At 45.7% G+C, this 23,097-nt stretch overlaps 1 protein-coding gene across 3 annotated transcripts in view; it reads right to left on the reverse strand.

Moving 5' to 3' along the window:
• Nucleotides 1-23,097, reverse strand: part of LOC115093962 (RNA exonuclease 1 homolog) — a 298,859-nt gene that overhangs the window by 131,944 nt on the left and 143,818 nt on the right. For all 3 annotated transcript variants that reach the window (XM_029606496.1, XM_029606504.1, XM_029606512.1), the window contains exons 11-12: nucleotides 16,573-16,646; nucleotides 9,017-9,127 (exon numbers count right to left, since the gene is read on the reverse strand). In XM_029606496.1, coding sequence (XP_029462356.1) covers nucleotides 9,017-9,127; nucleotides 16,573-16,646 — 185 coding nt within the window. The remainder of the gene's footprint in view (nucleotides 1-9,016; nucleotides 9,128-16,572; nucleotides 16,647-23,097) is intronic.

Below are 23,097 nucleotides of genomic sequence, written 5' to 3' on the forward strand. Positions count from 1 at the left end.
TCGGAGTGCATATCTATTCTCTTTTCTGGATGAAACAAATTCTGAGTTTTGTTGAATTTCTCCCAGAGTATAATCTTGCTCAGACTTAAGTCCAGGATGGGTCTCAGGAAATAGTGGGAGTAGAAACCCTGGCCATGGTGATGCAGAGGGACAAGTTCTATCTCCTGCTGTCTGAGAAGCAATTCCACTTCTAGGCAGAGTTGCACTGAGCAAGACTGACCCAGATTAAAGGCTGAGTAATGAGGCAGCGCTGGAAGCTGGGAGAAATGCAGAATGTAACCAGACTCCATGATCTTGAAAGCCCAGCAGATCCTTTGTGATCGTGTCACTCCTTATGTTATGTTCCTCCAAGAAGTGCTGGATCCTTCCCCCTACTGGAGAGGATTGTTGCTCGGTTTGAGGTGTGGTCACAAACATGGTTCAGGCTTGGGTTGGACTTGCTAAGCCACTTTCAGTTGCTGCCGTTCATGGTATCTAGTGCAAGCCAGAAGCTAATGCTGTTGCAGAAGTAGAGGCTACATCCAGTATCGCTGAAATTTTCGGAACTGTGTCTCTACAAATACTATCTTTTAAAAGAGCAAGAGGGCCTTGCAGAAGAATATTATTCTAGTTCCACTGATAGGGACTGCACCAGAATATGTTGCTCCTTTATTTAAGCAACTGTTTCTCTGAGCTTTTCACCAAAAAGGTGATAAGAAAATTATTACTTACCTGCTAATTTTCGTTCCTGTAGTACCATGGATCAGTCCAGACAGTGGGTTATGTCCCCAATCCAGCAGATGGAGTCAGCACAAGCTTTGAGGGGGCGTATCCATATATACTACTACCCCCTCTGCAGGAGTTCAGTATCGAGTATATCAAAGCCAGAGTAGAAACCCCCGAAGGATCAAGTTTGTGGAAACAGATAATGAAAACAATTGTAACTGCAACAAGTAAACCGCAAACATCCTACCAACTTGTAGGGAGCTGTGAAAAACAGCGAAAAGAAATGACTGTGAAGACACAGAACACTGCGAGCAAGAAGTAGCGCAGAGCTGAGCAGGATCAAGAACCCAAACGCGGTGGGCGTCTGGACTGATCCATGGTACTACATGAACGAAAATTAGCAGGTAAGTAATAATTTTCTTTTCCCTGTACGTACCTGGATCAGTCCAGACAGTGGGATGTACCCAAGCTTCCCTAAATCGGGTGGGGTCCTGCGAGGCCTGCTCGGAGAACCTGCTCGCCAAAGTGTCCAGAGACCGAAGAGGCGAGGTGCAGACGATAGTGCCTCGAGAACGTGTATAACGATTTCCAGGTGGCTGCCCTACAAATTTCCTGCGAGGATACCGAGCGAGACTCCGCCTAGGACGCCGCCTGAAAACGTGTAGAATGCGCGGCGATGCCGGGTGGGGGAGTCCGACCCGCCCCAATGTAGGAAGCAGCGATGCCGGCCTTCAGCCATCTGGCAATAGTAGTCTTCGAGGCCTGAGACCCCTTCTTAGGACCGGCCCAGAGTACGAAGAGATGGTCAGAGGTCCAGAACTCATTTGTAGCCTCCAGATAGAGGCGCAGAGTGCGCTTGACATTCAAGAGACGGAGAGACTTCGGCTCTGAGGAAGAGAAGGACGGCAACTCCACAGTCTGGTTCACATGGAATGCAGAAACCACCTTCGGAAGGAAGGAGGGAACGGTGCGAAGCGAAACTCCAGAGTCGGAGAAACGGAGATAGGGCTCTCTACATGACAGAGCCTGCAGCTCCGAGATGCGTCGAGCGGAACAGATGGCCACAAGAAATACAGTCTTGAGAGTGAGATCCTTTATCGTTGCGCTGCGCAGCGGCTCGAACGGTGGTCCCGACAGGGAGCGAAGCACAAGGTTAAGACTCCAGGAGGGACAAGGGTCCCATAACGGAGGACGCATATGCTTGACACCCTTGAGAAAACGAGCAATGTCAGGATACTGTAGAAGAGAGCCCCCATCGCTCAACAGCGAACCAAGGGAGGCCACCTGAACCCGTAGTGAATTATAGGCGAGCCCTTTTTCCACCCCCGCCTGTAGAAAATGAAACACCTTCCAGACTCGAACATAGGCCGCCGACGTCGATGTCTTTCGTGCCCGCAATAGCGTGGATACTACCGCCTCCGGGTAGCCCCGACGCCGGAGGCGGCGCCTCTCAAAAGCCAGGCCGCAAGACAGAAGAGTTCTGCCTGCTCGAAAAATACCGGGCCCTGATGTAGGAGCTGGGGGGAGGTGCCCCAGCCTGATTGGCCCGTCGATCACCAGCTGTAGCAGGTCCGCAAACCAGGGTCGCCTGGGCCATTCTGGGGCGACGAAAACCACGGTCCCCTGATGGCTTTCTATTCTGCGGAGCATCCTGCCCACCAGGGGCCATGGTGGAAAAGCGTAGGACAGAAGATGTGGCGGCCACGGGAGGACCAGGGCATCCACTCCCTCCGCGCCGCGCTCTCTCCGGCGACTGAAGAAGCGTGGAGCCTTGGCATTGAGAGCGGACGCCATCAGATCCAAGTGGGGGGCCCCCCACCGATGGACGAGAAGTTGCATCGCTTTGTCGGAGAGAGACCCCTCTCCGGGGTCCAGCAGTTGACGACTGAGGAAGTCCGCCTGGACGTTGTCCACACCGGCGATGTGCGAGGCCGCTAGCCAGACGAGATGACGCTCCGCCCATTGCATCAGCAGTGCCGCCTCGAGCGCGACCTGCGGGCTGCACGTGCCTCCTTGTCGGTTGATGTAGGCCACGGTGGTAGCGTTGTCCGATAGGATTCTGACTTCCCGGTTCCAAAGAAGCGGGAGGAAATGTCGCAGAGCTTGCCGGACCGCTCTGGTTTCCAGACGGTTGATTGACCACTTCGCCTCCACCGTGGACCACGTCCCCTGCGTGGCTCTTCGATCGCAGACTGCACCCCAGCCTGCTAGACTGGCATCGGTGGTCACCACCACCCAATTTGGCAGATCGAGGGACACCCCACGGGCCAGGTTCGGTGGATCCAGCCACCAGCCCAGACTGTCCCTGGCATTCTGCGGGAGCGGGAGAATCATCTGGTAGTCCTGCGATACTGGTTTCCAACAGGAGAGGAGCACCCACTGTAAGGTCCTGATGTGCGCGAAAGCCCAAGGTACAAGGTCGATGGTGGACCCCATCACTCCCAGGAGTTGCAGGTAGTCCCAGGAGGTGGGCTCTGGCAACGCAGAGAACCGTCGTGTGTGATCCCGCAAGGATTGAGCTTTGTCCTGGCGCAGAAAAACTTTGCCCAGTAGGGTGTCGAAGGTCGCCCCCCCCAAAAAAACCCAAGCGTTGCGAGGGCATGAGGGAGCTCTTGGAGAAGTTCACTACCCATCCCAGGGAATGTAGAAACCGTACTACTCGAGTCACCGCTGAGCGTCCATGATCGAATGACTTCGCCCGGAGGAGCCAATCGTCCAGATAAGGATGAACCAGGATGCCCTCCTTCCGGAGAGCTGCCGCCACGACTACCATGATCTTGGTGAAGGTGCGCGGCGCGGCGCCAATCCGAACGGGAGAGCCGTGAACTGAAAATACTGGTCCAGAATTTTGAAACGAAGGAAACGGTGGTGGTCCGGGCGGATGGGAATGTGCAGGTAGGCCTCCGTTAAGTCCAGGGAGGCGAGGAACTCCCCCCGATGCACCGCCGCAATCACTGACCGGAGCGTTTCCATGCGGAACCGAATGACTCGAAGGGATTTGTTGACTTCCTTGAGGTCTAGGATAGGCCAGAAGGAACCGTCCTTCTTTGGTACGACGAAATAGATGGAATAGTGGCCTGAGCCCACCTCTCCGAAGGGCACGGGCGCAATAGTGCCTATCTCCCGGAGTCTGTCCAGAGTCAGCTGCACCGCTCCTCTCTTGAGGTCCGAGCCACAGGGGGAAAAGATGAACCTTCCCTGCGGAGGGCGGACAGATTCCAATGCGTAGCCGTGTTTTATGGTATCCAGGACCCACTGGTCCGAGGTGATCCGTGCCCACTCCGCGTAGAAATACGTTAGTCAGTCCCCAATCCTGGGGACAGGGGAGTGGGCGAGACTGGCATCATTGTGAAGACTTGGTATAGGGGTTCCCGGTTCCGGAAGTAGTGCGTGCGGGCCGACGCCTGCGAAAGGAGCGCGACCAGGGCTGAGACCTGGGGGCGGATGACCGGGAGCCCGCCTGTCTGTATCCCCTGTAGCGCCGTTGCGCTCTGGCTCTGGTCTGAGAAGAAGAAAAAGCTCTGGATGGTCGAAACCTATCCTCCGGCAGCCGATGAACAGCGTTCTCCCCCAGGGACCTGATGATCTGGTCCAAATCCTCCCCGAAGAGGAACTTGCCCCTGAAGGGAAGAGAGCCCAGACTCGACTTAGAGGACGTATCAGCCGCCCAATTGCGTAGCCACAGTAGTCGTCGTGCTGCCACTACCGAAACCATGGATCTTGCGAGGACCCGAAAAAGGTCGTACGAGGCATCCGCCCCATACGCCACTGCGGCTTCTAGCCGATCTGCCTGGGCAGCCTCATCGGACGGCAGGTTCTGAGATGTGAGGAGTTGTTGCACCCAAAAAAGACTAGCCCGCTGGGCAAGCGAACTGCACATCATCGCCTGCATACCCAGAGCGGAGACCTCGAAAAACCCGCTTAAGGAAAACTTCCAACTTACGATCCTGTGTGCCCCGCAATGCCGCACCTCCCGTCACTGGGATAGTCGTCCTCTTCATGACCGCCGACACTGCGGAGTCCACCTTTGGGACCTTGATGAGGTCCAGAAAATCTTCGGGGAGCGGGTACAGCTTTTCCATAGCCCGGCTGCTCTTCAGGGAGGCCTCTGGGGTGTCCCATTCCCTGGTGAGAAGTTGTAAAAACGAGTCATGAATGGGAAAAGCCCGAGCCCTCGGCCGGAGTGCCGCCAGGACAGGATCTCCCTTCCTTGAAGAAGTGACGACAGCGGGAGCTACTGGGGCAGGCGGGTCTGGTGGCGGGTCCAAATCTAATTCTTGGATGATCTGCGGGATGAGGTCGTCCAGCTCTTCCCTCTGGAAGAGGCATAGGGTACACGGATCATCCCCCTCCTGCGTGCCATCCCCTTGTCCCCCGTCCGGGAGGTCAAGTCCATGTCCCGCCGGGTCTGGCACCGCCCCCACTGCCGCGGGCGTGGATCGGACCCGGGTAGGAAGGCGGGAGGCCCCCACTCCCGGAGGGTCGGGGGGGGCCGGCGTCAAGGGCGACATCCGAGGGATCTTAGGAGGGGGGGGGGTCCCACAGGTGGTTCCAGCCCCTGCAGATAAGCGGTATGCATGAGCAGGATAAACTCCGGAGAGAACCCCGGCCTGCTCGGGTGCGCTTCGGGGGCGGCGTGGTTCCTGCTCCCTGGCCCTGGGTGCTTGGTTCCTGCACCAAAATCGGGGGAACACCCCCGCTGGTAGAGTCCTCCAGGGATCCGTTCTCCCTCGTGGCCTCCAGGGTTCCGTTCCCCCTCATGGCCTGCGCCTCAGGGCGCTCAGAATGTAAAATGGCCGCCGTTCCCGCCAAAAATGGCGGAGTGGCCGGCCCGCGCCGCCCGGGCAAAAAAGAGAAATCAGTCAGGGACTGTGAGGTACCTTTCCCCCCGGGAAGGCATCGTGCACAGATGCCCTCCCGGGAAATCCGGGACCCCGGGTCTCCGCAGGCCGCACAGCGGGACAGCCGCGGCATCGGGATCGCTGTAGGAGAAAAGAAAAAGCCACGGGGGGGGGGGGGGGGGGCCACGCGCACAAAAGCGCTGCTGCGGGGGGGCCCAGTCGGCCCGCACTGCCCGAATATAGAGGAGGGTGCCGCGGGGGGGCCTTCCTGGCCACACGACCCGCCCCAGACATCTTTCCCTAAATGGCTCAGCAGCCCATGAGGAGCTGTAAAATGGCTGCGGGTGAGGGAGTAAAGAGCGAAGAGGCCGGCTCCACCGGCTTTCGCGGGCACCGGGGGCTGAGCTGTGAAGGAAAAAACTACAAAGGCAAAACAAACTTACCCCTGGCTGCAACGAGAAATAAACAGCAAGGCCGCAGAGAAGAGACAAGGAAGATAAGCCACTCCCCAGAAGTTGAAAGAACTCTTTTTTTTTTTTTTTAAACTTAATACAAACTTGATACAAACTTGATCCACAGAAAAAGACAACAACAAGCCATAATCAAGCAAGAAAGTGAAGAAAAAGGAAAAGGAGGGGAATCCTGATTCCCCTACTCGCATCTGCTGGAGTCAGAAGATACTGAACTCCTGCAGAGGGGGTAGTAGTATATATGGATACGCCCCCTCAAAGCTTGTGCTGACTCCATCTGCTGGATTGGGGACATAACCCACTGTCTGGACTGATCCAGGTACGTACAGGGAACACCTTGATAAGAGACTTCTGTCAACTTGTCATGGACATCATCACATAGACTACTGGTTCTCAACCAAACGGAGGTGTGCTCTGATGGACAATGTCAAGGTGCATGCTGTGGTGTTGAATGCCTCGTAAACGGAGTGAATAAAATGCCTGTACATTCTTTGCATCTAGGAGTGACTGAGGGTATGCAACTCCAGCTTCACTAGGTAGAAGGAAAGGCTTCAGTTTCTGGATACAGTCATGCAAGTATTGAACCACACAGAATTGGTGGGCAAAAATCCATGTTTAAGCATGGAGCTTTGCAATACCTACTTTCTAAAATTGACAATAATGTGGAAATCTTTCCCAGGGGAATATTTGAGTATATTCTGTTTTCTTTACTCTTAAGAGCTGATTCTACAACAATTCATTTATGAGTAATTGCATTATCCCAAACTCCAGGGATTTTTGTACTTTATATTTGAGGTCTGGTTTCCTTGCAATTATGTCCTACATCCTTATTTGTAATCCTTGTATATCATGGATGGGGATAGCTGCTGGCTGTGCCGAAGTGTCCAGAACTTGGAGGAGATCAAAGACCTATGCACTAGGATCTTTAACCTTGCACACACTGAAGCCAAGCGCTTTCTCCAGCTTGTCCAAAAATCTGGCATAGGAAAGGTCTTCTAGTGAAGATGAGCATTCAGGAGATTCGGGGGGGCTGGCATTGCCATTTACCTCTTCTCAGTCTGGAGAAGAGGGAACACAAAGCCAAGGCCCCAATGATGAAGCAAACAGCCAAAGGGGTCCTCTGTCTTCTTGAAAGAGTACACTCCTAGTGTATCTCTTTCGATTGGTTGGACTCCACTGCAGTTCTGATGGCTGGGGTTCTGATGAAGTACTATCTATATGAACAGGAGATAATGGAACTTCTCATGGGAGCAGATGCAATATTCTGGACAGAAGAGGTTGGAAAGTACCCTCTCTATCCTTAGCTACCAGAGAGGTAAAGAAATCTCTCACCAACTAGATTTGGTTGATGGGCTGGTGTAGGTGGTGGGACACTCTTCTGATACCAGTATAGTCCTGCACATCATCTGGGCTCTGCAAAATTTGAACAGGAGGCTAATTAGACATAAGACATATTAGAGAGCAAATGGGATCTGAGTCTCTAGGTGTAGTGCTTGTTCTATTACTTTTGTTGGTGTAAGGGCTCTAGTAATTGGATGGGGTATCTCTAATCCTGTTAAAATTCTGCATAGGCCAGCATATAGCTGTGTTGGAAGCATTGATGTAGGACTCAATGGTGCAGCACAAAGGTTAAGAGTGTATAACAGGCAGTCCATATACTATTAATGAATAGGGAATAGCCATTTCTTGTTATAAGCATTAGTAGCATGGGATACATTTAATGTTTGGGTACTTGCTAGATGTTTGTGACTTGATTGGCCACTGTTGGAAACATGATACTGGGGGGTTTGATGGATCTTTGTGGTCTGACCCAAAATGGCATGTCTTATGTTATGTTAAAAAGCAGCATTCTTTGCCATCTGGACTGGTGTTAACAGGATAAGAATGGTAACATACTAATTTTCAATATTTTCCACATAGTCTAAGCTTTTATCATTGTCTAAGCTTTTGTCATTGAAAATATGTCAGTCATTTTATATTCAAATATAGAAATGGAATGAATAGTAAACCACATTCATCCTATATGTACTAAAGTGAGACATTTATTGTGGATTTAAGTCAGGAAAAAAAACTCACCTTCTGGCACTGGTTTGATACTGAATGAGCAATGTAATTTCAGAAGAATCAGACATTTGTTTTACCTAACCTGGACCCTCTCTCTGTGTGCTCTGGCTTCAGCAGGGAGAAAGGAGGCAGAAAGAGGAAAAGACATGAGGGAGAAATAAAGAGTAAAAAGGAAATAAAACTTCAAGATGACAGGAGGTGCCTCAGCAACATCACAGCAGAGGTAGTCACACAGGCAGTACAGCAAAGTTTTCTGTATCATGCATCATTGTACTTTTTTTTTTTTTTTTAAATACTTGTAGGCCAGGACCCAGAGCTTGATGGAGCATGGCCTCCCTCCTATGCTTAGTAAGCAGTCTCAGAATTTTAAATCTCTAGTGGAAAAGTCCTTTATAGTGATCTATATTATGCTAGAACCCCCCCAAAGATGTAATGGCTGTGGCAACTGCCTTCCAAAACATGCCCATTGTTGGCATGAACTTCTTACTAGTCTTTCCCTAAAAGTGGTGAGCAATGCTCCAGGACCAAGACAATTTCAGAGATGTGTTTTTTTTTAATAGGAATACTTGGGTTTTTACTGAGTACTGATGTTATGTTCCTTTAAGATGAAGAGTAGGAATAAAAATGCAAAGTATCACTAATCTGTTTTCCATATCTTAAAATAGTCAACCTTATTTGGCTATAAAAGCATAGTGAAGTATGACCCTATATTATCTCTAGTTACAATAAGTGAACCCATTATCACCAGAAAGCAATGATTAGTATATTGGATTGGTCTATTTTCAAACAGTTATATTTATGATTTACTGCTCTACAGAACAGAATATAAGGCAAGCAGTAAATTTTAAGAGGTGATTCTACATTCTGAGAATTAGTATCAAAATAAAGTCTCCTTTGCATGGTAGCATCATAGCCAAACGAAATGCTAAATCATACCATTTCACAATCCAGAGCAAATACCCCAGGATTACCATCAGGTGGTGGCAGTTTTATCAATGTCTTCATAAAGCCATCCAAATTTTCCTTTTGTCCATCATGAACATGGAGCTACATTAAAAGGCAAAAATACATAACTCATTTCTATTCAAGCATTTCATTAAAAGCAATTTGGATAAAACTACAGTATAGAAATACATTCTATAAAACCATCATGCTACATAACTGAAAAAAAATATTACTTAATTTAAGCCCCCCCCCCCCCCCCAAAAAGTAAAAAATTTAACCTCCTACCCCCCTGAATTCTTTGCAAGTAGTAATATGGTTCTCTCAAGCAACTTAAGATCTAGAGACACCCAGGCAACCCTGGAAGCTCCTGTACATAATTTTTAGCCAACTAAATCTGTTGAATAAAAATTAAATACTGTTTCTACAAATTGGATCCTACTCTGGGCACTTAAATCTCTCAAAGTTGTGGTCCTGTAATTCAAGTTCATATTAACTGCTTATTGAAATGCTTCCTTTATAATTGTATTTGTCTACTCACATCAAAAACACAAAAAGCATGGCAGAAGCTCTCAGTTGTTTCAAAAAACATGAGTGACAATTAAAGGGGTTTGTTTGGATAACTTGTGTTAGCTGGATAAATCTTGATGTTTGAATATCTAGCCAGTTTAACTGGATAAATTATATCTAGCTAAGTCATTAACTGGATAAAATGTAGGCAATTCTAAGAGTGGACTTAATTTAGCTGAATAATTTATCCAGCTAACTCTGATATTCAGAGTTTAAGTTATTCAGTTAAGCCTGGACATGCCTCAGAGCAGGGTTAAAGTGATCCGGGTAGATGTACCTGGATTATTTTACCACATTCAGCTATGTTCAAATGATATAACCAGTTAAATGTCAAAAACTAAATTAAAAAAAAAAAAGCAGGCAGGCCTCTAGGCCCAATCCCCCGCTATTTTAATGGCTTAAACTAATATCAGATCCTATGCCCAATATCCCACCCCCCTCCTCTCTCCCAATGATAGGCCTGCAACTTTGTTCTTACCAGGCTAATAAGCACCTAATTCCTTTTCTCCATGATGGCTTAAAATATAAACCATCCTACCTCAACCAAAACCATCCTTCCTCCCCAAACCACAAATCCAGCAACACGGTACAATCATACCTCTTTCAATGTTGCTATGACAGCAACGCTGGAAGCATAAGCCACCAGTGTTGCTGACAAAAGTATTAATGTGCCTTGTAGGAGAGTCTGCACATGCTAAGAAAAATCTTCTCAGTCTTTGACCTCTAGAAAGCTTTTTCCATCTCGGTGCCAGACATCACCATCCACTTGTGTAGCTGTATTTCTTTCTGGGAGTGGGAGGCAGCAGATAATATCCATCTCTTCCAGTACTAATTATAGCCCTTTCTAGAAACAAGAAGCTGATAATCGCTGCCCTCAGCATTGATTGGCTGATGTTTCCTAGAGTAGAGAAGAAGTTTTGTGGCATTGGAGCATAGTGCTCCAATAATGCTTCTTCCCACAAAGGTCTAGAGCAAGTCATGTGCCCAGCGAGCAATCAGGCTTCGAACTCCACAGACCCAGCTTCTGGAGGCCCCACACCCCTTGCAGCAGAAGAGGACTGGATGGCTCATTTGCATACTGTTCCCAGCAGCTCCCAAGGATTCCAGAGGTCATGGCAAGCGATCTAGGCTTCAAACTCCAGAGCCCCAGCTTCCAGAGGCCCTGCATCCCTTTCAGCAGAAGAGGATCAGAAGCACACACCTAACAGTGCAAGCACCTCAAGCTTCCTTTCTATACTCTATCAATTTACCTTGCTATACCATATCGTTTATTAACTTTATCTGTTTTTATTTGGTTTTGTATGTTTTGATTTTACATGGTAATTTGTTTGGTAGGAGTAAATTGCTACAAAGGAATTTAATTCAAAACAATAAGGTGGGTAACTATGAAGACACAGGTAGATTAATTGTAATGTTTTGAGGGTCACCGAGAGTCAAAATAAGTCTATAGAATAGATGTACTTTAGGTTAGTTTTACATCTATGCTTCCTTAAATTTTTACTCTATAGCAAATCAACAAAACTATAAAGCAGGAGGAAGTCTAGCAGCGAGAGGGAGGCTTTCCAGACTTTTTCACTGAGTGCTACATGTATGATTCTCTCTCAGCTGGTGTTTGTGTGTACTAAGTGCAAAGAGCTCCAAGCCCAATCTCTGGAATCTAGAGGCAGACCTGGAGGAGCTAAGGGAGATAGAGAGGTATACAGAGGAGTCCTTCAGGGACATAGTAGAGAAGTCCCACCTCCAATCTGTAAGCCCCTGTGCTGCCTTGGAAGAAAAAGGTCACCTGGAAGGAGAGCATCAGCTTGTTGAGGCAGGAAGCAATCCTGTAGCTAGGACCTTCCCTCAATCTGATTTAGAATCTTCTCACTGAGGACAGTCTGCAGGGGCACGTGCGCAGGAGGAAAGGGTTAAGACAGCAGTTATAGTTGGTAATTCAGTTATTAGGAAGGTTGATAACTGGGTGGCTGGTGGTTCCGAGGATCACTTGGTAAATTGCCTGCCTGATGCAAAGGTGGCAGACCTCATGCTTCACAGATAGTATTTTAGATACTATCTGTGAAGCAGATAAGTGTAGAGGGAAGTTTTAGGGTTTCAGGTAGAAAACTGAAATCTAGAACCTCTACGGTAGCATTCTCAGCAATGCTCCCTGTTCCATGTGCAGCTCCAGAGTATCAATGCGTGGATGAGAAGATGGTGCAGGGAAGATGATTTTAGTTTTTAGGAACTAGGCTTCATTTTTCAGGTACAATGGATGATTTTAATGATAGATTACACATTTTTACTAATAGGTCTGAAATTAAATTTTTTTAGTTCCTTCAGAGCCCTGGTGTGTATACCATCCGGTCCAGGTGATTTACTACTTTTCAGTTTATCAATCAGACCCGACTACAGAGACGTTCTTGTCCATCATCAAGTTCGCCCTGATGCAGATTTCGAAACGTTGCCAACGTCGGCGGCTTCTGTAAAGAGGCAGAAGTGGTTGTGGCAGCTTCAATTAAGAGTTTGGAGCGGTCCGTTCAGCCAAGAAGACATTCTGGCTAAAAGTTTTTCAAGATAAGTCATTTTAGTGGCAGCTTTGATTGAGGATTTGAATTGGTTTGTTCAGCCAAAAAAGACATTATGGCTAAAAGTTTTTCCAAGCTAAGTTATTGATGGGACATGAAAGTCGGGATATGAAAGGCTGTTTGCCATTTTGTAAACAGGTAGCTGTTTGAATTTTGTCGGGTGGCACCTTTAACAATATTGCAGCTGCTTTGAGTTTGAATACTGGAAGCCGTCCATGCTCTGAGGTTGAGTCAATATAATTTCACAACCATCGCAGTTGCTCTAAGTTATACTACTGGAAGCCCGTACAGGCTCTGAATTTGAGTCAACACAATTCAGAAGTTGCTTACTTGAAGTATATGTGGTTTTGGTGATGCTGATCACTGAAGAGTCATAATGGAGTTTTTTGTTTGAATTAAGATCAGACATAATTAATCAGTGCTATAATATTTAAATTTCTAACATAAAAGTAAAGCAGAATATAACCAATTAGTACTATAGTACTGAAATCTCCAATAATAACAAGACTGTCAGTTGAAATAATCACATCGCCAGTACAGTTTTAAGAAACAATATTAAAGTAGTATTTTAATTTTCTAAAAAAAGAAAAAAACATAAATAGGATAGGTAGTAGACCAGTGATTGTACCAACACGGCTTTCAAAAAAACAATCTTCTGTTAATTAACAGAATTTTTGAGCCGGTGCTGAGGTCTACTCCTCCCCATATAAAAATTGATAACAATTGATAAATAAATTAAATTATTACAGTTTCAAACAAATGTAGAATTATATTGAAGTAGCAACATCTAGCATTTGTGATCTTATAGGTGCTGACAATTACTAATAACTAGTTTATTTTGTTGTGTCTATTTTATACTAGTTATATCCCTTATTTTGTGTTTTATCAATCAGGCCTACCACATCTTCTAGGTTCACTGTGATTTGGTTCAGTCCATCTTAATCATTACCCATGAAAACCTTCTCCAGAACGGGTATCTCCCCAACATACTCTTTAGTAAACACCGAAACAAAGAAATCATTTAATCTTTCCGCAATGGCCTTATCTTCTCTAAGTGCCCCTTTAACCCCTCGATCATCTGTTACCGATCAGATGTTACAAATTTAGTGCTTTAAGTATATTTGTGACCTTCCTTTAGTAAATTTGAATGGTTAAAGTAAATTCCAGTTGATAAATCCAATCTCTCCTTTTCAAATCAATTATGGAGCAGTTTGTAAGCTCCTTCCAAATTGATAGGGGATAGTCCCTTTTGTTGAACTTAAAGTCCATACTGAAAAATTCCAATCACTCCTACCTCTCTTGTAGTTCTTCCTTCTCATCCTTACTTATGGTACTTGAGCACCTTTAAACTCTCTTTGAATCTCCTTGAGAAGATAGTGAACCTATTACTAGGTCCAGGCAACTTACCACTTCATCCATTCCTGGATGAAAGAGTGAGAACCAACGCCTCTTTAGAACTCCTTGCAGTTCACCCACGTTCTCAGTCAGACATCACATCTTGATTTGGCATACATTGACCCTCTGGGTGAGTAGTCAGGCATGCTAGAAAAACAATCTTAAAAAGGGAAACCAAAATCTGAGATAAGGAGAGTGGAAAGCCTCTGAAACAAAACATTAACAGGTTCCAGACACGGTCTGTACTGGGGCAGAAAAGGGTGAAAGCTGTCTCCTTTCTGAACCCAGGAATCAAGCCAGAAACCCCAGTGGCATTCCTCATGAACAGTAAAAATGCCTTCCATGGACAGCTAACTTAAGATTCCAGATCAGAAAATGGTAGCAAGAGTTTATATAGGCTAGCAGCACACCATTCTAGGCTCCATATAAGGGAGATACAAACCCTCATTAACTATTCTTTTCCCTCCCCAACTGATTGGAACAGTCCTTCTGCTAGAGATCTATCAGGATCTCTACATAAGTAATTAAATCCAAAGCAGCAGCTGCCATGGAACCCAATACATGAAGATAAATCATACCATGAATCTCTGAAGCCATGCACCTGATTCTCCAACCTCTGGATCCTTATGTCTGTCAACCGGATCCAGCCTTCTCTAATGTCAAACCGAAGCCCCAAGGTTGAGAAGATAATTAAGTTACTCTTGTCAGTACAAAATCCAGCCCAGGTCTTGCAACAGCATCACTCTGGCCATCACCAATTCACTTTCCTGGGCTGACTTGCTCAGATCAAAAAATTCCAAACAAATGCACCAAAATACTCTCTTCACAGGGCTACAACTACCACAGCCATCTTGGAAAGAGATATTGGAGCCGTGGGCCAACCCAAAATGAAAAGCCTGACAAAGTGCCACCCAGTCACAGCAAAGCGAAGATCATTCTGAAGCCCTTTTTTTTGTTAGGAAATGTAGATATGCCTCTATGAGATCTAATATTAAAAAGCTTGCACTGCTGCTGTAACCAATTTCAGATTCTCCATCCTAAAGTGGAACATTTTTGGAGATATGACCCGCCCCCAACCCCCACCACGGGATGGACAGCTCTGCATACTCTTCCCTCTCCCTCTTCTCCTCCCCAATAAGATTTACAGAAGCTTCCCCCCTTTGCAGTGCCTCCCAGTGCAATCTGTATGCTTTATAAACTATTGAGTTTTTCCAATGCTCTTGAAGGCACACTCCAGCTTCATTCCCATCTCATCCCTGACCATATCAAGGAAAAAACCCAACTACAACTCACCCTCACATAGCAAAGTTTTTCTTTCCAAACAGCTTTAACAAACAGTAACTAGACACCACAAGGCTCAGGAGAAGGGAGGAAAATATAGCGAGGGAAGCCTTTAGTATTTTTTTTTTTTTGAAGAAAGATCGCAGGAGAAAAATGGGGGAGAGAGAGGGAAGGGAGTAATTCTAGATAATGAAGAAGGGAAGAATGTTCTAGTAATTAGAAGCCTCCTCATCCACCGGCTGTGCTCAACCAAGGGAGGGAGAAGGGGAGGCAGCACCTCAGGTACTACCCCCATCCAAATTTCTTATCTTCTTCACCTGGCTTAATCAGGCCTCACTCACAGCACAGTATGCTTGTCTTCCATCGAGGGGGGGGGGGGGGGGGAACGATGACACAACACTCAATACTGGCAGGCTGAGGTCAGCACAGGAGCCTATATTGGGTGATGTCAGCAAGCCTCAATCTCTATCTGCTGGGTAGAAAGCATACACCCATACATCTGGCCTGGTTATATGAAGAGGAAACTGATGTTTAATGCTTAGAAAACTCATGTACATAATAGTGCATATTTTAGGAGACATTTTTTCTCTTAAGAAAAATCAGGAGCCCATATTGGGGTTACTTGTACCTTACCACTACTTCTCCCCTCCTCCAACCCCCCCGCATGAAGAAGGTGCCAGCCCTCATCTTAAGACACTCCTGTCTGCCAAACTCTAGCCTTGCCCCTACTGTGACATCGTGGGCCATCCACAAGAAGCAGTCTGCCATGGGAGCTGCTTGCTCTTGAAGAGGCAAACCAAAGGGGGTAATGCTTTTGGGAACAACCAGGAGTTGAGAGGGGTTCAAGGCAAATTTATGATGATGTTAGTGTAAGGGTTTTGGTAAGGGAGTTTTAGTGTTGATTTGTTCCTTTGTGAGCAAGAAGGACTGGATCTATTCTTCGGAAGCTTGAGTATTTGTGACCTGTATTGATCACTGTTGACACACACGATGCTGTCTCTGATAGACCTTTGGTCTCACCTAATATATATTTCTTATGTTCTAGTTTGTGCTGTGTTCTGTTTCTTCACTCCCTAGTGAGAGCAGAGTAGAGAGACAGTCTGTGCTAGGGATTAATAGTTAATATATTTTGTTTTATTAATGGTTTTGTATTTTTAAATAGCATAAACTGCTTTGCATCATTTTCTAGGAAAATATAGTGTCTAAGTACAAATATAATGCAAGTTCCTAATTAATAGGATGCCTCTGCTTGTTTATATTAATCAGAACTCCATTTTTCCTCTTTTCTTGTTTTGAAAATGTCTTATGCTACATATGTTTACAAGATTTGTTTTTCCTATTCTTATTGTATGTATCATCTGATGGCTTTGTTTAAATAAAGTTTAAAAAAATGAGCACAAACTGTTTCTTCTACCCATTCCAGATACTGGATGTCAGAACAAAAAACAGCATATCTGAAAGGGATAATGAGCTTCATACATCATATACCGAAGCACAAATGTTTTATGCAAGACTGAGCAAAGATTGTCCCAAAACCCAAAATATCAGGAATGTGTGTTATTTTCCTTAGATTTACAGGGCCATCTTATTTTAAACAGAGGATACAATATTTGCAGAATAGATAGGTAAATCTACTAGAAAGCTTTATCAGTCCAGAATATGGATAAATTGAACCCCAAAAAGCAATGCAGATTACTAAATTGTTTGTAACGAACACTTCAGTATTCTAAAGGTTTCTACCTTTGCAACTTGGCATCCAGGGGTTCCTATGATTGCTTCACAACAGCTATAGCGAGTTTCCACACCACCAGGCACTGCAATTTAAGAAAAACAAACATCTTAACAGAATCGCCAACTAGCTCGACAAGATATGCTAACAAACTGGATTTCCAAAGTCCTGTATAAAAATAGCAAGTTTACCTGTAAATAGGATTCTCCTTAAATAGCAGAATAAATCAGCCATAATGCGTGGTGACAGACAGGACAGACTTAGCATTTAGAGCTCAGAAAGTCTTACTGAGCATGCGTGGGAGATCCTGTGTGTTTGTTGCCTTCTGAGGCTTGCAGTCTTTTCCAGAACTTTAGCCTTATCGCAATAGTTGACTTCAGGGAGGAAAGCAGGTATTAAGTATGGCCAGTTCATCTTGCTATCTACAGGGAATGCTGTTTACAGGTAAGCAAGCTTCTCTGTAAACAGGCATGAATCAACAATAGCAAATGGGAATCCCAAGCTGATTGTTACACTGCAGAGCAGCTACTAGTCAACCCAACCCCCTTCAACTGAGGCTGGAGAGAGCAGGCTCATCCAAAGTCATTCATTCTGGGGACATGCTGTCCTAACAGTAATGAAATGTAACTCACAACCAAGCAGTAGCTTTGCATGTGTCTTTAATGGAACTGGCTCTAAAATGAACCTCTGAAGTCACCATGGTTCTCACTTGATGAGCTTTGACATTTTGTAACCTGTAAGCTAGCTAGCTTGTAACAATGCAATGCTAGCCAAGTAGAGTTTTTGGCAATTGCCCTCCTCAATATATTGGGATAAAAGGACACAAACAATTGAGACACTTTCCTGTGATGTTAAGTCCTCTTAGGTAATACACCACAGCTCTTACAGCCTAAGGAGTAGAGTCCGTTTTACTTTGTGTGCCTGTGGGCTTAGAAAGAATGCTGGCAAACAATACCTTGATTAATGTGAAATGCAGACACTACATTTGGAAGGAATTTAAGGTGAGGTCACAGAACAACCCTGTTGTGAAAAAATTGCAGGTATGGTTAATATGAAACCAGAACCTGTAACTCGTTTACACTTCATGCTGAAGTGATAGCCTCAAGTCAACTTTCCAGGTGAGACCCTTTAAGACCACAGACTCAAGTGTGAACGGAGGTTTCATAAGTTGATTTAGGACTACATTGAGGTCCCAAGGCTCTGGAGTGTACCAACTGGTGGCTTGGAATGCCATAGAGCATTCATGAATTTTGATACTAAAGTGTGGAGAGAGACTGAAGCCCCTTCCACCTGGTGATATGCTGAAATGGTGCTGAGATGAACTTTATCTAAAGAGATGCTGAGGCCTAAGAAAAGAAGAATAGATATTGAAGCAAGTCTCTTGGGCTACAGAAGAAGGGATCCAACTGGTTGGTTTCATACCAAACCTGAACCCATAGGTACTGAAGCTGTGACCTCTGAAGCACCTGGCTCAGACTTCACACCAGTTGCACCAACGTGTTTTGTTTGCCATTGCCCAGCCTCACCATTGAAGCCAGCAAGGATACTTAACACGCCAAGGTTTCTGTGGATTGCTGCTCTGCACAGATATACTGCATTCTGACAGAACTGAAGGGGCCCTGACAATGCCATACTTTGCACCAACTAAACTGATAGCATATGAAACTGCACCAGGGTTGGAGCTTCCAGAAAGAAGTGACCGAGTGCTATAAAGGATCTTCTGCACCAGGAAAGATGAAGCAACAAGCACAGAGGAGGTTGGGACTCTATGTGGCTAGGTCTGCTCTAGCAGATCTTTACACTGATAGCACAGACCTCTATGGCACCGAGGAAGACACCCAAAATAGGATCCTTCATGCTGCTTAAGCACTCCTCTTGATAACCCCCTCCTCCTGTTCTACATTCAGCCATAACATGGAGGCCAGTCACATATGTTGGGAAGGGGGTGAAAGGAAGCCTTCCCAGCAGACTCATGTGAGGATGAAGGATCCAAGTTCTAGCTCAACCAATGTTTTCTATGGTGCCAGAAGAGGCCTTGCTCCAGGAGGTGGAGCAGCTATGCTGCCTGCCCTCATGCTAAGTCTTTGAGGCCTTACCTGAAGGCATCTTCCACAAAGCTTCCATCTTCTAGGCTTTGTTGCACCCATGAGGACTTCTGGTCACAACTCTTCCTTTCATGCTCCCTGTGGAATGCAAACTATCTCCAAGAAGTTTACCTAAATTCATTACCTTTTTCTCTCTCATTCTCTTCATTTCCTTGCCTTGAGAAATGGTTTTTTTCCCTGAGTCTGCTTCAGTTGTTGCTCTCTGTCATGGCAGTTATCTTCTCTCACATGCCTCGCCCAGTTGGCTGTGGTGGTGGTGGGATGCTGCTCTCCCCCTCCTGTAGGTTTCAACTCCTCCCTTCCATCTCAAGCCCACTCTCTCTTCCTTTGAAGCTCTCTACATCCCCTTATTCACTTCACTATCTCTCCAGGTAGCTGTCCATCTATCGACCCTCTGATAAATCCCCCCCCACCACCACCTCTTACAGACTGATTCCTGGCTTTCTTTTTTCACTGACATCTTCCCCCCTTCCCTTATTTTTTGTGATATTAATCTCCATGTTGATGAGCCCTCTAATTCTTATGCCTCAAAACTCCTTTGCCTAATCTCATTTGATCTCCAACTTTGCTCTACTGCTCCTACTCACTAGCATGACTTTATGTAGTCCTTTCTTCCAACTACCGTCTCTCCACTTCACTTCTCAGACCATCTAATGACTTTCATATTAAATCACCCTCCCTCACAAACGTGTCCAGTCACCAACACCTACTTGAGGAATCTCCAAGCTTTTGACCCTTATATCTTTTCCACTACTGTTTCATTTCTCCTATCCTCCATTACATTGAGTCAGTTGACAAAGCAGTTTCTTCATACAACACTACACTCTTCAGCCTCAGACATTCTTGCCCCTCCTCTGGTCTTCTGTCCTGTAAGACACCAAACCCCAGCCTTGGCTAAACCCTAGAATTTGATACCTAGATTCCTGCACCCAATCTGCAGAACATCTCTGGCTAAAAATCCTATGCCCATGCGAGTTTTATACATTTCAAATGCATGCTGACTACCTGTCAGTCTGCTAATATATTTGCCAAACATGACTACATCATCTATCAAACTCTTGCACCTAACTCTCGCAGCTCTTGCCACACAGACTTCCCTTGCCTTTCTCCCCTCTTCACTCTCTGTCCAGACTATGGCAGACTTCTTTTCCATGACAAGATTCACAAAAATTAGTTCTCAACCAGATCACCTTTACCTCCCTTTCACCCCACTTATTTCCTCTACCTTTCCCCTAGCCTCCACCACTCTCCTCACTTGTATTTCAGGACCCTGTCCTATTCTTGGTTCTCTTCTTACCTCTGTCTCAGGGTTCTATTCTGGGCCCTCTTCTTCTCCCCGTGTACCAATTCCCTTGGTACTCTGATTTTCTCTCATGGCTTTTAATACCATTTTTATGCTGAATATCCCCAGATTTACCTCTATACCAGAAATTTCATCAGAAATCCAGTCCCAGGTCTCAGCCTGCTTGTCTGACATTGCTGCTTGGATGTCCCACCACCCTTAAACTCAACAAGGCAAAACAGAGCTCATCTACCCCACCCCCCGTCCACCTCACTTCTCTCTATTTCTGTGGATAAAACTGTCGTCCTTCCAGTCCCCCTCAGCCTGTAACCTAGGTGTCATCTTGACTCTCTACACATATCCAAATCTCTGCTAAAATGTGCAGTCTCTCTCTAACATTGCCAATGCATCCTTCCTTTCTGAACACACTATCAGAACCCTTATCCTCATCTCCTCCTGCTTAAACTACTGCAACTTGCGCCTCACAAGTCTCCTAGCAAGCCATCTCCCTCCACTACAATTTATGCTAAAGTGAGCTTTGTGACCTATCCTTTGCCAAAGTTGCTACACCCATATCTCTCTTCTGAAGTCACTGCATTGGCTCCCTATCCATTTCCACAAAGATTAAGCTCTTCAAACTCACCTACAAGTGCCTTCACTCTGTAGCTACTCACTACTTCTCATCTCTCTACATTTATTTACAGTCATTTATAGACTGCTCATAAAGAGAATTGCCTGCTCAGTAGGGTACAATATAACAAAAAAAAATTATAAGCATTAAAACAAAACATAATATGCCTTCAACTGTTTTGAAACTGTTTATAATCTACCACTGGCACACAGTTCAGGTGTAAGTAGATATCTACACAAGAGCATACCACTCCGACAAGTCACGCCTATGGCCTTCTCTACCACCAATTCCTGTCTCTGCTTTCCATCTGTCTGCAGCATGTGCTTGGAATAAACTTCGTGAGTTGATATATCATGTTCCCTCTCTCGCCGTGTTTAAATCCCATCTAAAAATCAACCTTTTTGAGACTGCTTTTAAATCTTAGGTCCGATTGTCCACCTTCAGCCTCTAACTAATTTCAACCATTCTCTTACTATATGAAACTCCAAGTCTCGTGACTTGTTTGTCTTGATTAGATTCTAAGCTCTATTGAGAAGGGACTGTCTCTTATGTATTATTTGTGCATAAAGAAATGTGTTGTAGTAGTAGCAGGAGTAACTGGGAACAATAGCAAATAGTGTGTGCCTATAATGAATATGCGACACCCATACGACAAGCCTTAAATCCACTGAACCATAGGGGTTTTTCAGCCTTAGAGTTCTCCATTCAGTTTCTCTTTCCCCCCACTTTTTTTTTTTTTTCAAGTAGATCATAAAAGTTCTGTTGAGGAGCTGCTGAGGCAACAATGAAGAGTGTCTTGCAATCTCACAAAACAGAAAGTGAAACAGACTTGGAAAACACTTCCACATGGCAAAAAGCATGAGGGCTTCACGAGGCAGTGTTCACACATGGGAACTCCTATACGTGCTCAGAAAGACCTGAGCTGTGACGGCTGGGTCTGTCTGCCCACTGGATAACATCACCCACCTTATAGCTAGATTTATGCCTGCTTGACAGACATTTGCTTTTATTCTTCTCAGATTAGTTTCTCAAACTGGGGGAAAGCAGAGTGCTTACCTGTAAAAGGTGTTCTCCCAGGTCAGCAAGATGTAGTCCTCACATGTGGGTGACGTTACTGGACAGATCCCTATCAGGGAAAACTGTGTCAAAGTTTCTAGAAGCTTTGACTGGCACACTGAGCATGCCATGATCCCTTGAGCCACAGGGGTCTCCCTTCAGTCTTGTTTGTAGCAATAGGTGCGAGCGAAAAATAAAATGTTTTGGACCCAACTCTGTGGCGGGTGGGCTTCGTGAGGACTACATCCTGCTGTCCTGGGAGAACACCTGTTACAGGTAAGCAACTCTGCTTTCTCCCAGGACAAGCAGGATGGTAGTCCTCACATATAGGTGATTACAATCTGAGAATCCATGGAGTGCCAGAATCGGAAGAGTACTCAGATACACAGGAGGTGGTGCAAAATATCTGACTTTTTACTGACGCATGATACTAACAGCGCCCAAGCTCAGGGCCTGATAGAGATCGCTTTGGAAAGAGTGCACCGCACACTGGGGCCCAGGATAGGTGACAGACCATGTGATATTTTAGCCTGCTTCCACAGATTCCCTGTAAAAGAGAAAGTGCTGGCAATTGCCAGAAAGCAGCAAACTTGGCTTTGGAACAATCATCTCTATTTTTTTCGGATTTATCCCCTATCACCATAAAAAAAAAGAGCAGAATTTAAAGAAGCCACCACACGCAGTCATGAGGAAAGAAGGGATTCGGTACCGGTGGTTCCCCTTCGGCCTTACAATGACTATCCAGGGCACTACCTACACGGTACATAAGGCAGAGGAGGCTGAACACCAGCTGGCAGAGGCTGGCTATATGTCACAGAAGACCAGACAGCAGAGCCGAGCACCAACTTCAGGCAGGCCGGACAAGCCACGCTGGCGTGTCAGAAAGAACAAACGACTCAGGAGATACTCAGAGGACTCTCACACCGTTAAAGACAGTGGGAAAGGATAATGAAGTCTCCCGGTTCTTCTGTGGTAATCCGGGATCGTAGCCTTATCGCTAGGAGCGACAATTTACAAGAGGACTAAATGATTCGCAGGTTAATTGAGAGAGTGTTCGCACAGAGTTCACATTTTAATTGTATGTTTACAAGGGGTGTATTGTATTGCATACTGAGACTGGTGAATAAAATAAGAACCTTAGGAGTGAGTGCCAAAGTGGTGGCCTGGATTGCAAACTGGTTGACAGACAGAAGACAATGTGTGATGGTAAATGGAACTTACTCTGAAGAGAGCGGTGTTGAGCGGAGTGCCGCAAGGGTTGGTGTTGGGACCAGTCCTGTTCAATATCTTTGTGAGCAACATTACGGAAGGGATAGAAGGTAAGGTTTGTCTTTTTGCGGATGACACTAAGATCTGAAATAGAGTGGACACGCCGGAAGGAGTGGAGAATGAGTCGGGATTTAAGGAAACTGGAAGAGTGGTTGAAGATATGGCAGCTGAGATTCAATGCCAAGAAGTACAG

The sequence above is a fragment of the Rhinatrema bivittatum genome, chromosome 1 (assembly GCF_901001135.1).
Source record: "Rhinatrema bivittatum chromosome 1, aRhiBiv1.1, whole genome shotgun sequence".
NCBI lineage: Eukaryota > Metazoa > Chordata > Amphibia > Gymnophiona > Rhinatrematidae > Rhinatrema > Rhinatrema bivittatum.